This window comes from Neolamprologus brichardi, chromosome 11, assembly GCF_056152115.1.
Source record: "Neolamprologus brichardi isolate AB-2024 chromosome 11, ASM5615211v1, whole genome shotgun sequence".
NCBI classification, from domain to species: Eukaryota; Metazoa; Chordata; class Actinopteri; order Cichliformes; family Cichlidae; genus Neolamprologus; species Neolamprologus brichardi.
This window is the reverse complement of record NC_142114.1, coordinates 32,092,333-32,106,965: the sequence shown is the minus strand read 5'-3', so window position 1 is coordinate 32,106,965 and position 14,633 is coordinate 32,092,333. Positions and strand designations below refer to the sequence as shown.

The 14,633-nt window shown below is 51.3% G+C and overlaps 2 protein-coding genes across 5 annotated transcripts in view; one reads left to right on the top strand and one right to left on the bottom strand.

The window, feature by feature from the left end:
• iqgap3 (IQ motif containing GTPase activating protein 3) overlaps window positions 1-3,265 on the bottom strand; it is a 19,880-nt gene extending 16,615 nt beyond the window's left edge. Inside the window, exons 1-4 of one of the 3 annotated variants that reach the window (XM_087848622.1) lie at window positions 3,140-3,265; window positions 456-543; window positions 228-384; window positions 47-124 (exon numbers count right to left, since the gene is read on the bottom strand). In XM_087848622.1, the coding sequence (XP_087704748.1) occupies window positions 47-124; window positions 228-384; window positions 456-520 (300 nt within the window). In that variant the 5' untranslated portion in view covers window positions 521-543; window positions 3,140-3,265. Of the gene's footprint in view, window positions 1-46; window positions 125-227; window positions 385-455; window positions 544-2,755; window positions 3,028-3,139 lie in introns of those variants that run through there. The other 2 variants (XM_087848620.1, XM_087848621.1) reach the window with 2 other exon arrangements.
• On the top strand, window positions 2,995-14,633 carry ttc24 (tetratricopeptide repeat domain 24). Of its 2 annotated transcripts, XM_087848623.1 has the most exons (14): window positions 2,998-3,343; window positions 3,639-3,831; window positions 3,911-4,204; window positions 4,280-4,481; window positions 9,505-9,711; window positions 9,852-9,980; window positions 10,070-10,191; window positions 10,676-10,753; window positions 12,313-12,383; window positions 12,450-12,523; window positions 12,611-12,668; window positions 12,767-12,795; window positions 14,221-14,260; window positions 14,332-14,633. In XM_087848623.1, the coding sequence occupies exons 2-14, from the start codon at window positions 3,646-3,648 to the stop codon at window positions 14,441-14,443; spliced, it is 1,602 nt and encodes a 533-aa protein (XP_087704749.1). In that variant the 5' UTR covers window positions 2,998-3,343; window positions 3,639-3,645; the 3' UTR covers window positions 14,444-14,633. The 2 variants fall into 2 exon arrangements, with proteins under 2 accessions (XP_087704750.1, XP_087704749.1); XM_087848624.1 differs by lacking the exon at window positions 10,676-10,753 and having other exon boundaries at window positions 2,995-3,343.

The following is a 14,633-nucleotide window of genomic DNA, read 5'->3' as shown; positions in this document are numbered from 1 at the left end:
ACCAATCAGCTAATCGATACGATGACCCGTCGATGTGTTCACTGACCGCTGGCAGCCCGAGTGCCGTCATGGCGTTTCTCCAGTGGTTGATGTTGTCAGTGTGGCGGAACTGAAGACCGACAGCCTGCAGGGATCAATACAGAGCTGATCATCGAGTTGATCAATAACCCCGCCCCCAAAGAGCGGCAGACCGGATCAGACTGGTTCTAGCTGGTGTGTGTCGTGACCTGGTATCGCAGCTGCTCCGGGTCGTAGATCTTCTTCTGAGGAACAGTGCTCGGAGCGAAGCGATGACCCAGTTTGGCGAGAATAACGCCGTTCCTCAGCGCCTCCTCCAGCTCTGTGGGAGCAGGAAGCTCCTCCCCCAGACACGCCTCCATCCACCTGAAGAAGAAACTGGTTCTGTTAACGAAAGCGAGCAAACACTTAAGGTGCTCCCGGTCCGGGTCACTGACCTCTTGGCCTCCTCCAGCCTGCACAGGTACTGATAGGCCACATTCTGGATCCTCTGTTCGTCCATCTGCTCGGCGGTCAGACGCTCATCTGCAACATGCCAGGAAACATGACATCACACCTGTGTCGCTCAATATCAATATTGTGTCTCAGTTTGTTTAAATGACGCTGAGCCCGTTGCTAACACTACATCAGATCAAACGGTTGATACGTTCCCAAAAGGTCGACTGTGTTTGTCTGAAGCGGGAGAAACGTTTCACCCTCATCAGCTGACCAACGACAGGCCATGAGGTCACTTCCTGGACCGATACTAAAGATATCACCTGATGATGGTGAAACGTTTCTCCCTCATCAGCTGACCAACGACAGGCCATGAGGTCATCGGTCCGTGGCCTGGTTCCAAATGTCTGGTTCAGAACCTGCAGTCAGCTGATACTAAAGATATCACCTGATGATGATGATGATGGTGAAACGTTTCTCCCTCTGAAAACGCTTCAGATGAACAGAAGCAACTTTTCCTCACCTGGATGATCGATCATGCATTTATTGCTCTTTATCAATGAATGTGATCAGCACCAAGTTACAGACAGAAACACGAATGAGTCGCATCATTAAAACCAGCTGCACTCCTGATGCTTCCCTCACACCTGAAAAAATTCCAGCTCAAAAATAGTCTCCTCACAGGAAGTATGGAAGATTCAGCTTCCTGCCATCATCAGTTTACAGTCCCGTAGGTGATGAAGGTCTGCCGTGTTTCTCGGAGCTCCTTCGGGTGAGCTCGAGCTGATGATGGAGGAGGACGTGACGCACGTTTGATCCACGATCTTTGAATGAAGCAGCTGAAGCTTCCTCACACGTTACAAACGCGTCTTCATCCAGATGCAGGCTGATGTTCACCTTCATCACTTTAAGGATTTTTATTGAAACTGATGACAGCAGGCTGCTGACGATCTTTGACCTGGCATCTTCTTCAGGTCTGAGATGGTCAGGTGGGAAGTTTTCGCTAAACCAGTGCGCTCAGAAAGCAGTAATAATATTTAATGTAAACTCTTACAAAGACTTGACTCTGATCCCAATCAGAGGAGCCACCGTCCTCTCATATTATGAAGTTACAAACATGCTCTAATATTCACAAACGCTCAATTATAAATATCCAGAACATTACAGCGGTGAAATATATATGATTGACATTTAACCCGTGAAACTTTATTGCGTCACTGGTTCAGCGTGTTGCTCTTATTGTCTTGAAGTGACGGTAAACACGTCATTTCATTAAAGTCTTTGTTTTGTTTTTTTCACACAGAGAAAAAGCGTGCAGCACGTGGGGCTACGGGACGTTTGTTTTTCAAACCTATGACACACCTGGTTCTTGGTTCGGATCACGTTCACGCCGTAAACTAACCAGACCGAGAATGCCTCCTCCACAGGTTGTTTCACACCAGCGGTGTCCACCTGTACAGGTGAACCAGAACACCGCATGTGGGAAAACGCCCTTAGATCTCAGGCTGAGACCCGGATCATAAGGAGTCCACCTGGACAAGTGTCCATCGATCACCCGACCTGTGACAGGTGACTCACCTGTGGTGGTTTTAATGCTGTGGCTGATCGGTACAGCTGCAAGCAGCAGCACTGAGGTCAGCTCCTCTCAATTAACCCCACAGACGCAGAAAATCACGGAGTGTGACACCGAGTTAATTGCATATGAATCTGATTGACGCTGCGGTCATTCAGGTGTTGTGCCAAAGTAGGTACCCCCGACATAATTTGTTTCCCCTGCGTCGGGAGCCCACGCTGGACTGTCCAAATCACGGACAAATAGTATCCCACATCGTTGATTTTTAGTTTACAAACACTTCTTATAATGACTAACTACTCCTGACATTTTTGAGATGTGAGCTCTTTATACAACGAAGTTATAGTGGGATACAAATAATATCAGGCTGATCCTGCCACAGTTTGTCCCCCCTGTGTAAATCACGGACAAACAGTATCCCACATTGCTGATTTTTCGTTCACAAACACTTCTTATTATGACGCATTATTCCCGAAACTTTGGAGGATTTAGCTCTTTATATAGTAAAGTTATAGGAGAATAAAAATAGTTATCAGCCAAAACGTTAATGGTTTATTAAAATAATCCCATCTGATACCCGTGAGCAATAAATATATAATTTTCTGTTGTAACCCTCAAACTGAATGGTAATGTAACGATACTAATTTTTCACTTTTTCACAAAATGAAAACATCAGTACTTCTTGGTGCTCCCAGCACAGGGGAAACAAATTCTGTCGGGGATACCTACTTTGGCACAACACCGGACTCTCTGACCGACACTCACAGTGGCCGTTCGCGGCTAAATCCGCCATGTTGTCCCCCCTCTCGGTGTCCCGGGTCTGTGTCGGGTCGTTACGGGTGTCTCGGTGTCCCGGTCCGGGTCCTCTCGGTGCCCGAATGTGTCCCAAAGTCTCGGCAAAAACACAGAAACCGCAGCGGAGCTCCAACCGTCCTCCGACTGTTTCCTGCCTGGAGTTTCAAAGCTCCCGCCGCTCTCTAATTGGTCGAGCCGTCAGCCTTGCCTCCTATTGGCTAGAACCTCATTGCGGTGGATTGTGGTCTATGGAGTTCACTGTCGTAATAGCTGAATCGAAAACGGTCTTCCCGCAAACATTTACATCTTATAACTCACCTGGCGTGACGTCATAATGCAAAGAGTTTACTCGCGAAGTCTTCTTCTGTTGCTGCCGGTTTTACCGACCACTTCCGCGTTACCATAGCAACGAGTCAACCTGCAGGTCGGAGCGGTTTAGCAGAGGGGGTAGCTGCTTCAAATGTTCGGTTTAGGGGACAGGTGAGCAGTGAGGAGGAGGAGGAGCTTCATCATCCCCAGGCTGTGAGTGTTTGTTATCGGCAGCAGTTCAGTGATGTACTCTCGCTGATTCAGCCCTTTAATAACCTCAGTAAGCTCTTACTGGTTGATCAGACCTTTCCTCACGGATCAATAATAACGTAGATAATCACTGTTACTGATTTGTCTCACTGACCTGTGCCTGATCCTGGGGATGGATCTGACTGATTGGTCCACACACCTGAACCTGCAGGTTCTCCGGTGGTCGGCCGGTTCATTGATGAAGGCAGCAGGTTAGCACATCTGCATGTCTTTATCCAGGTGACTCTTGCTTCTTCAGGTCCAGCATGACGTCCCGTGCAGCCCCTTCAGGTAAAGAAGCTGTGAAGGTGAAGAGGAGGAGTGGGAGTGTGGAGCGGAAGCAGACAGCAGACATTGAGGAATTGACATCTTCTGGGCACAAAGCGCTGCAGGAGGGACGCCCACAGGAGGCGCTGCGGCACTTCAGAGATGCCCTGAAGGCTGCAGAGCAGGTGAGGCGGTTACAAGAACAGATGCGTGTCAGCAGTGTTAGTGGCACTCCTGGCACTACGTTTCATATCATGCTCTCAGCTCCAGGACTCGCGGGTCCTGCGGGCCTGTTCCTTTAACCTCGGGGCTGCCTATGTGGAGGTAGGACGACCTCGGAAAGGTCTGGACTTCCTGCGGCATGCTCAGCCTGGGCCCAAGGCCGACCGCCTCCCTGACCTCCAGTTCAACCTCGCCCTGGCCCATGATGCACTGGGGCAGAGCCGGGAAGCCGCCACCTACTTCCTGCAAGCTGCCCAGCTGTATAGGTCACAAGGAGACGGCTGCAGCGAGGGGGACGCCTGCATGGAGATGAGCCGCTGTTACAGCAGGACACGGGTCAGGACCAAAACCTGAATTTGACACAGAACAGGTGAGCCAGGTGACTCAGGTGTGTCTGTCTGTGTGTCACAGGACTGGACGCTGGCGGCTCAGGGTTACTTGCGAGCTGCAGAGGGTTACAGAGTGGCCAACATGTTGGACCTTGCAGCCACCGCCCTGTCAGAAGCAGGAAGTCACATGACCCAATCAGATCAGTGCAACCAGGAGGACATCATCGGTGTGCTGTCAGAGTGTCTGAGTTTGATGGGGAGCATTACGGACCCGAGGACTCTGGGTAATCACCTGAAAGAAGGTTGCTTGATTCAGAATAGAACAGAATAGAACAGGCCTTTAGTGTCACTGTGCAATCGAGCTGTGGTGCTCCAACTGTGCAGGAATAACTGACACACAGGAGGCACAAGAGAAAGCATTAGAGAAAAAACCTGCAAAATGCTTGGAGGTGGTGCAGACTTGGTCCAAGTAGAGGGTTCAGGTTGGTGGGTGGCCAAGGGGGGGGGGGGGGGGGGGGGGGGGGGGGGGGAGGGTGTTTGTTAACGGTCCGAATGGTCCAGGGCAGGGGTCGGCAACCTGCGGCTCCGGAGCCACATGTGGCTCTTTAGTGCTTAAAGTGCGGCTCCGCGTGGTTGGGAAAATAAATGAGAAGTATTTAGCTGAAGTGTATTTTATTTATGTTCTTTTTTAACTTGTAATTCTAAATTGGAAGATTATTGTGATAATTCCATCCATCCATCCATCTTCATCCGCTTTATCCGGGGCCGGGTCGCGGGGGCAGCAGCCTAAGCAAAGAGGCCCAGACCTCCCTCTCCCCAGCCACCTCCTCCAGCTCATCCGGGGGAACACCAAGGCGTTCCCAGGCCAGCCGAGAGATATAATCTCTCCAGCGTGTCCTGGGTCTGCCCCGGGGCCTCCTCCCGGTGGGACATGCCTGGAACACCTCACCCAGGAGGCGCCCAGGGGGCATCCTTGTCAGATGCCCAAACCACCTCAGCTGGCTCCTTTCGATGTGGAGCAGCAGCGGCTCTACTCTGAGCCCCTCCCGGATGGCCGAACTTCTCACCCTATCTCTAAGGGAGATGCCAGCCACCCTTCGGAGGAAGCTCATTTCCGCCGCTTGTATCCGCGATCTCGTCCTTTCGGTCACTACCCACAGCTCGTGGCCATAGGTGAGGGTAGGGACGTAGATCGACCGGTAAATTGAGAGCTTCGCTTTTACACTCAGCTCCCTCTTCACCACGACGGACCGGTGCAGCGTCTGCATTACTGCAGCCGCAGCCCCAATCCGTCTGTCGATCTCCGGCTCCCTTCTCCCATCACTCGCGAACAAGACCCCGAGATACTTGAACTCCTCCACTTGGGGCAGGACCTCATCCCCGACCCGGAGTGGGCACTCCACCCTTTTCCGGCTGAGAACCATGGCCTCAGATTTGGAGGTGCTGATCCTCATTCCCGCTGCTTCACACTCGGCTGCGAACCGCTCCAGTGCGAGCTGGAGGCCCTCACCCGATGAAGCCAACAGAACCACATCATCCGCAAAGATCAGAGATGAGATCCTGAGGCCACCAAAGCGAAAGCCCTCCGCCACTTGGCTGCGCCTAGAAATCCTGTCCATAAAAATTATGAACAGAACCGGTGACAAAGGGCAGCCCTGGCGGAGCCCATCACCCACCGGGAACGAGTCCGACTTATTGCCGGCAATGCGAACCAAGCTCTTGCAACGGTTGTATAGGGATCGAATGGCCCGTAGCAATGGGCCAGACACCCCATACTCCCGCAACACCTCCCACAGGACACCCCGAGGGACACGGTCGAATGCCTTCTCCAAGTCCACAAAACACATGTAGACTGGTTGGGCAAACTCCCATGCACCCTCAAGTATCCTCGAGAGGATGAAGAGCTGGTCCAGTGTTCCGCGACCAGGACGAAAACCGCATTGTTCCTCCTGCATCAGAGGTTCGACTAGCGGACGAACTCTCCTTTCCAGCACCCTGGCATAGACTTTCCCGGGGAGGCTGAGGAGTGTGATCCCCCTGTAGTTGGAACACACCCTCCGGTCCCCCTTCTTAAAGATGGGGACCACCACCCCGGTCTGCCAATCCACGGGTACTGCCCCTGATCTCCACGCAACATTGCAGAGGCGTGTCAGCCAGGACAGCCCTACAACGTCCAGAGCCTTCAGGAACTCGGGGCGGACCTCATCAACACCAGGGGCTCTGCCACCAAGGAGTTGTTTAACTGCCTCAGTGACCTCGCCCCCAGAAATTGGCGGGTCATTCCCCTCATCCCCAGACTCTGCTTCCTCCTCGGAAGACGCGTCAGTGGGATTAAGGAGGTCCTCGAAGTATTCCTTCCACCGCCTGACAATTTTCTCAGTCGACGTCAGCAGCGCTCCGCCAGCACTATACACAGTGCAGGTAGAGCACCGCTTTCCCCTCCTGAGACGCCTGACGGTTTGCCAGAACCTCTTCGAGGCAGTCCGAAAGTCTTTTTCCATGGCCTCTCCGAACTCCTCCCACACCCGAGTTTTTGCTTCAGCCACTGCCCGAGCCGCATTCCGCTTGGCCTGTCGATACCTGTCGGCTGCCTCCGGAGTCCCACAGGCTAACCAAGCCCGATAGGACTCCTTCTTCAGCCTGGTGGCTCCCTTCACCTCTGGTGTCCACCATTTGGTTCGGGGATTACCACCACGGCAGGCACCAACCACCTTGCGGCCGCAGCTCAATGCAGCAGCTTCGGCAATGGAGGCGCTGAACATGGTCCATTCGGACTCGATGTCCCCCGCCTCCCTCGGAATGCTGTTGAAGCTCTGCCGGAGGTGTGAGTTGAAGATCTCGCGGACTGGGGCCTCTGCTAGTCGTTCCCAGCACACCCTCACTACGCGTTTAGGTGCACCAGGTCTGTCCAGCGTCCTCCCCCGCCACCTGATCCAACTCACCACCAGGTGGTGATCAGTTGACAGCTCAGCCCCTCTCTTTACCCGAGTGTCCAGAACATATGGTCGCAGGTCTGGTGATACGATTACAAAATCGATCATCGACCTACGGCCTAGAGCGTCCTGGTGCCACGTGCACTTATGGACACTCTTATGTTCGAACAAGGTGTTCGTTATGGCCAAACTGTGATTAGCACAGAAGTCCAATAACAAAGCACCGCTCGGGTTCAGATCAGGGAGGCCGTTCCTCCCAATCACGCCCCTCCAGGTCTCGCTGTCGTTACCCACGTGAGCATTGAAGTCTCCCAGCAGGACAACAGAGTCTCCAGGTGGAGCACCTTCCAGCACCCCCCCCAGGGACTCTAAGAAGGCTGGGTACTCCGAACTGCCACTCGGCGCATAAGCGCAGATGACAGTCAGGACCCGTTCCCCGACCCTAAGGCGCAGGGAACAAACCCTCTCGTCCACCGGGAAAAACCCCAACGTACCGGCAGCAAGCCGAGGGGATATTAGAATACCCACCCCAGCCCGCCGCCTCTCACCAGGGGCAACTCCAGACTGAGACAGAGTCCAGCCCCTCTCCAGGAGACTGGTTCCAGAGCCCAAGCCGTGCGTAGAGGTGAGCCCGACTATATCTAGCCGGTACCTCTCAACCTCACGCACTAGCTCAGGCTCCTTCCCCACCAGAGAGGTGACATTCCATGTCCCTATTGCCAGTCTTGGCAGCCGGGGGTCAGTCCGCCAGGGCCTCCGCTCCTGGCCGCCACCCGGCACACAATGCACCCGACCCCTATGGCACCTCCTGCGGGTGGTGGGCCTGCGGGAGGATGGGCCCATGTCGCCTCTTCGGGCTGTGCCCGGCCGGGCCCCATGGACTAAGGCCCGGCCACCAGACGCTCGCCCTCGGGCACCCTCCCCGGGCCTGGCTCCAGGGCGGGGCCCCGGTAACCCTATCCCGGGCAGGGTAAACTGTTCCCTCGGTGTTTTTTTTCATTGGGGTCTTCTGAATCGCTCTTTGTCTGGTCCCTCACCCAGGACCAATTTGCCATGGGAGACCCTACCAGGGGGCAAAAGCCCCCAGACAACATAGCCCCTGGGATCCCTGGGACACACAAACCCCTCCACCACGATAAGGTTGCGATTCACGGAGGAAATAAAATAAAATTATATTCTATTATTTTTTCATCGCTCAAAATAAGCGTCACATTCCGGTGTACCCGCCGAAACGTCTGCATTTATCGAGACTTTCAACCCCAGGTAGGCCAGTTATGGATCTTCGGATCCACATTATGTCAGCAGCTCCACCGTGAACTATGTTAAAACAAACACGCTCACGCCTCACAGACGACAGCTTACAGTCCTGTAAAGATGAAAGTGACTTCGTACAGCCCTGATCTGCAGACGCTGTGCGCAGAGGAAGTCTTATTGTAAACATATCACGGCAGACCCGACGATGTTTGCATGAACACGCTTTTCAGCATCTCTTTATTGACCACTTTTCACACACGGTTGCTGTACGCACACAGCCGGCTGTAGCTTTGCAGCTCACAGCCCGACACACACCAACACAACAGCACAGACGTTAAGGCGGCGAGGCGTGATTGCGGGTAACGCTCAGGTGCGTCCGCCTCCCCTGCAGCGGCGCTGCAGACCACGCCCCGCCACACACTTTAACCAGGTAAAATACATATTTATGCAGAATTTTACAAATCTCTAATTTTTTTTAGCAGCACAGAGCTTTTTTTACAATTATTTTTTAAAAGTCAGGTCAAGGCTCCAAAAGCACAAAGGAGATATAAGGGGGGCGGCTCACAGCAGTTTTTGTTTGCTGGATCATTTTAGTTCAGCTTTCCTTTTGTTATATTTCTTTAAGAGTTTAAATATGTTAATTACATAAATAAAATGTGATTTTCTCTGTAGCACTTCATGGATTTCATAAGCAGCACACCTTATTTGTTCACACAAAGCATAAAGGTAAAAAACAACATATACAGTGTTATCTTCATTTTAGATGTCAACAAGTATTTGCGGCTCCCAGAGTTTTCTTTTGCGTGGAAACCGCGTCCAAACGGCTCTTTGGGTGTTAAAGGTTGTGACCCCTGGTCCAGGGGAAGAGGTGAGTCTGGAGGTGTGGGACCTGATGGACCTGTGTCACCCACCAGAGAGCCGCGGGTCAAACGGGTTTGTGGGCGGGATGTGAGGCATCACATGGCCCTGGTTTACCTGAGACAGGAGGATCTGGCGATGGCCTCCAAGGCGGTGATAATAACCATCTGTGCAGCCTTCCTGTTCTCAGTCCCTGCGTACCAAACACCCAGGCAGGAGGAGAGCACGCACTAGTTATTGTAACTGCTTCTCTGTCACTCAGGTGAGCTGTACCTGTCGGTGGGTGTGTCTTACTGCCGGCTCAGGTCTTTCCAGGAGGCAGTGCGGTGTTTCCAGAAGGCTCTGAGCCCCGCGGCTAAGTGCCCCCCCCTGCTGCCCAAAGTCTTGCACAACCTGGGAGCGGCGCTGAACTCCATGGGCCAGTTCAGGTCCGCCGTGGACTACCACAGGCTGGCCGCTGGACTGTACGGTGAGGCGCACACCTGCGGCTCACCTGTTTAAGCAGTTCACCTTTGACCCTCACACACACTTGCCACATCTGTGACCTTTAATCAGGAGTCTGACAGCAAAATCAGCTTAGCTATAACAATGCTCTGTGTTTGTGTACAGGCTCTCAGGGTTGCCGTGGCGACCAGGCTCGGTGTTTCAGTAACCTTGCGTTTGCCTTCAGTCGGATCGGCGAGGAAGAGGAAGCAGCAGAGAGCTTAATCCTCGCCCTACAGGGATTCAGAGACACAGGTAACATCAGTACCGTCTATGTACGTCGGACAGGTGAGACCCTGTGCTCACGTGTGTGTGTGTGTGTGTGTGTGTGTGTGTGTGTGTAGGGGACTACCTGGCACAGGCTCAGGTGTGCGAGGTGCTGGCTGAGTGTTACCTGGTGCAGAGGAAGCAACACAAAGCGGTTCAGCTCTACAAACAGGCTCTGAGTGCGCTCTCTCACTGCCAGGTAGGTACGGTGGTAATGTGAGGTCAGCACGAGGGTGTACTCACCTGTTGGAGGTTGTTTGATCAGTGAGAGCGATCAGAGCATGAAAGAGTCGTGTCTCTGTTCAAACTGTCGATGCAAACTTTATTCATACAGCATTTCATCGCACACATCAACTCTACACACTTCACACGAAACAAAACTACACAAAAAAACACAGACACACACTCGGAGCCGTTCAAATATCTGCCGCTGAGCTGAGCAGGTCACAGCTGTATCGGGAACCAGAGGATGGATTTAAAGGTCATTCTGTGCTGACCTGAGCTGATGCAGGGACTTCAGATTTCTGCGTACCCGTGAGGACGTTGTGCTGCTAAGAAAGCCTTACAACAATCTGACCTACTAAAAGCTTGGACCTCGGGTCAGAGTCAGTTTGATAGAAGTCCATTAAGATCTCTGTCAGATGATACACGGGAGCATCAAACCTCGTCTTCTTCACTTTCAGGACAGCGGCGGCATCCAGGACCAACTGGTGGAGCGACTGACTGCCACGCTGCAGCAGAGTCTGACCGTCAGTCCTCAGGTCTTACCACAACACCCATTCACTAAACCCATCAGTGCTTATAAAGCCCAATAACCTCAGTTTGATCTGAATTAAGAAGCAGAAAGTTAGTGGCCATCCAGGTCTTTATGTCTTTAAGACATTCCTGCAGTTTAACTCATTGGTGTGTGTTATCTGGCTTCATGGACAGATAGAGCTGGGTGTCATCTGCATAGCAGTGTGTCTGTGAAGGTTCTCAGTCATCCAGGTCATCGTAGTCAAAGGAGCTTAGAAAGAAAAGCGTCTGGACTTCTTTAAGTTACTTGAAGACGTTTCACCTTCATCCGAGAAGCTTCTTCAGTTCTAAGGTCAAATGGTGGAGAGTCCCAGATTTAAACCCAATGGGAGTTCTTAGGAAGTCCGTAAATGCAGGGTATGGCATCTCCTGGGTAAAGGCGGTGATATGTGAGGCGGTCAGTGGTTTCACAATGAGCTCACCTGAAACTCTGGCTGATTGGGACCCACACCCGCTTTCACACCTCGGCTCTTGTGATTAGGTAGAGGATCGTCAGGGGGTCCTTTTGTCCCTCTGTGGGGGGAAACTCCCACTAGGTTTAAATCTGGGACTCTCCACCATTTGACCTTAGAACTGAAGAAGCTTCTCGGATGAAGGTGAAACGTCTTCAAGTAACTTAAAGAAGTCCAGACGCTTTTCTTTGTAAGCTCGTTAGATCAGCATAGCAGTGTAAATGTATGCTATGTCTTCTAATGATGCTGCCTAGGGGAAGCATGTATAATGTAAACAGAATTGGTCCTAGCACTGAACCCTGTGGAACTCCATAATTAACCTCAGTGTGTGAAGAGGACTCTCCATTTACATGCACAAACTGGAGTCTATTAGATAGATATGATACAAACCACTGCAGCACAGTACCTGTAATACCTACAGCATGTTCTAATCGCTCTAATAGGATATTATGGTCGACAGTATCGAACGCTGCACTGAGGTCTAGCAGGACAAGCACAGAGATGAGTCCACTGTCAGAGGCCATAAGAAGATCATTTGTAACCTTCACTAAAGCTGTTTCTGTGCTGTGATGAGCTCTGAAACCTGACTGAAACTCTTCAAATAAACCATTCCTCTGCAGATGATCTGTTAGCTGTTTGACAACTACTCTTTCAAGGATGTTTGATATGAAAGGAAGGTTGGAGATTGGCCTATAATTAGCTAAGACTGCTGGGTCTAGAGACGCTTTTTAAGGTTTAACTGCAGCCAGCTTGAAGGCCTGTGGTACATAGCTGATTATTAGAGATAGGTTGATCATATTTAAGATCGAAGAATTAGATTAATGGCAGGACTTCTTTGAGCAGTTTTGTAGGAATGGACATGGTGATGGTTTGGAGGAAGAGAGTTCTGTCGTTAGTTCAAAGAAATCAATAAGAGAGGCAGGATTCAATAAATATAAGCATGTCACATGACATAGTACCACCTGCCCACACCTGTGAATGAGCACAGGTGATATCAAACAATATCAAACCATCAGACAGGTGAATATTGTCCTGACAGCAGTATAATATGTCCTCCTGTTTAAATGACTCAGAAACCCCACCCACCGGCACCACACAGCCTCTGGCCACATCGACACAGCCTTCCTATTGGACCTCACGTCAGGTAAGTCCCATTGTTACACGCTACACAAAAGGTCAGATAGGTCACTGATCAGCTTTGTCCTCACAGCAAGAGTGACATCACAAAGAGCCCGGGCACAGCAGCAAATCAGCAACCAGATGCTCCAGAGACTGACGCCCCAGGTGAGTCTCACCTGTTCCAGCTAGAAACAGGCTTGTGTAGGACTTCATAGTTTGTGTGATTCACGTTGGGTGTGTGTGTGTGAACAGGATCTCAGCAGGAGGCCTCTGAAACACCTGAATACATGAGCATAGCACCTGGACAGAGGTAAGACCAACACAGCCCAAATCTGGACCTCAGGTGGGCTCCTGTTTCCTCTCCTGTTTCCTCTGAACAAACCACAATGTTTGTATTTCTGTTTCCAGCTCAGACCAGTTAAACAAGCAGCAGCGCAGTGAGTCTCCACCACCTCATACACATCACAGCACACCTGAGGAACACCTGTGGGACATGTGGACACTATCACCCTATCAGAGCACTTCGCTCCCGCTCTGCAGGCCTACTTGTTGTTCCTAGAGTATTTAAAAGTAGAATGGGAGGCAGAGCCTTCAGTTTTCAGGCCCCTCTTCTGTGGAACCAGCTTCCAGTTTGGATTCAGGAGACAGACACTATCTCTGCTTTCAAGATTAGGCTTCAAACTTTCCTTTTTGCTAAAGCATATAGTTAGGGCTGGACCAGGTGACCCTGAATCCTCCCTTAGTTATGCTGCAATAGACGTAGGCTGCCGGGGATTCCCATGATGCACTGGGTGTTTCTTCTTCACTCACTATGTGTTTATTGACCACTCTGCACTGAATCATTTGGCGCTCTTCCACGGCGTGTCTTTGTGTCGTCTTCCTCCTCTCACCCCGCCCCTCCCTGAGCCTGGTTCTGTTGGAGGTTTCTTCCTGTTAAAAGGGAGTTTTTCCTTCCCACTGTCGCCAAAGTGCTGCTCATAGGGGGTCATATGATTGTTGGGTGTTACTCTGTGTTATTGTAGGCTACACCTTACAATACAAAGCGTCTTGAGGTGACCGCAGTGATTTGAATTGAGGTTGATGAAGAGCTGGGGTGCTCAAAGCCTTGAGTCAGATTTATAAAGGTGTGCACAAACATGTGGTCTGATGTCTGTCTGCACCTGAACACCACAGGAAGAGGGAGGCAGGCTGTCACTGTCAGTTCAGAGCTGAAGCTGTGTGAGGACGAAGAGAAGCTATTTGAAGCTTCACAGTCACCGTGAATAATACGGAGCCTGATGAATTATTCACTTTGTACCCATGAATATATTTATATGTGAAAGCATGTGCACAGCTGCAGTGAGGTCTACGTGAGGTTATTATTCCATCTGCAGCGCGCTGCGCTTCCCGTTCGGGGACCTCCGGGCGTCTCCGTGAGCAAACAGAGTCTGAAAGCCTCCTGCTGATTGGATGAGAGAGAGCAGGCAGACCGATGCAGGCGGGAGTTCTGTGTGAGTGAGCTGCTCAGGATGGCGCCGGCTTCCTGACAGTGCTGTCGGTCGAACAGGGCTGGCTTTAAAAAATGTATTTTAATTTGAATAATGCAATATTGATTCATTAAATCCTGAACCGGCCTGGCTCTGCTGGAGGTTTCTTCCTGTTATAAGGGAGTTTTTCCTTCCCCCTGTCACCAAAGTGCTGCTCACAGGGGCTGTTGAGGTTTCTCTGTATTATTGCAGGTGTTTACAGGATTGGGGCGACTACTGATATAAATAAAGCTGAATTGAACTGAAACCTAATTGGGCGATCACCTCGTCAAACAGGTGTGCTTTGCTTTAAATGCGACAGGAAGTGGAACTGATAACGTACCTGTGTGTTTCCAGGTGAGTTGTGGTTGGACAGAGGGAACCCTCGCGCTGACAGGTGACACATCCATTAATCAAACTTTATTAATCAATTTTTTAAAAGTCAATAAATAAACCTTTTTTTTCTAGCAATGCTTCACCGGCTCCGGACAGTGAGGCCCCGCCCAGCAGCCCAGGTGACATCAGAGAGCAGTCCTCCCTTGTGTCCAGTTGGAGGTCTCAGTTTTGTTTGCTGATGTAAGCTCTCTTGATTGGACAGTCGGTAATCGGAGAGGACCTGTCACTGAAGTCCTTAGAGCTTCAGTCAGCTGATGCGGCGGCAGCGTTGCCGTGGCTCAGACCGTGAAAAAGAGCTGATCCATCACATTGTGCTGCTCACTCTGGCCCGAGACGCTGACAACAGAAAACCTAAAAACAAATAAAAGCACACA

Coding starts and splice junctions, on each gene's coding strand:
- ttc24 (XM_087848623.1), top strand. CDS start 3,646: ATGACGTCCCGTGCAGCCCCTTCAGGTAAAGAAGCTGTGAAGGTGAAG. Junction 9,712..9,851: donor GCTGGCCGCTGGACTGTACG/GTGAGGCGCACA, acceptor GTTTGTGTACAG/GCTCTCAGGGTTGCCGTGGC. Junction 12,796..14,220: donor GTTAAACAAGCAGCAGCGCA/GTGAGTCTCCAC, acceptor GTGTGTTTCCAG/GTGAGTTGTGGTTGGACAGA.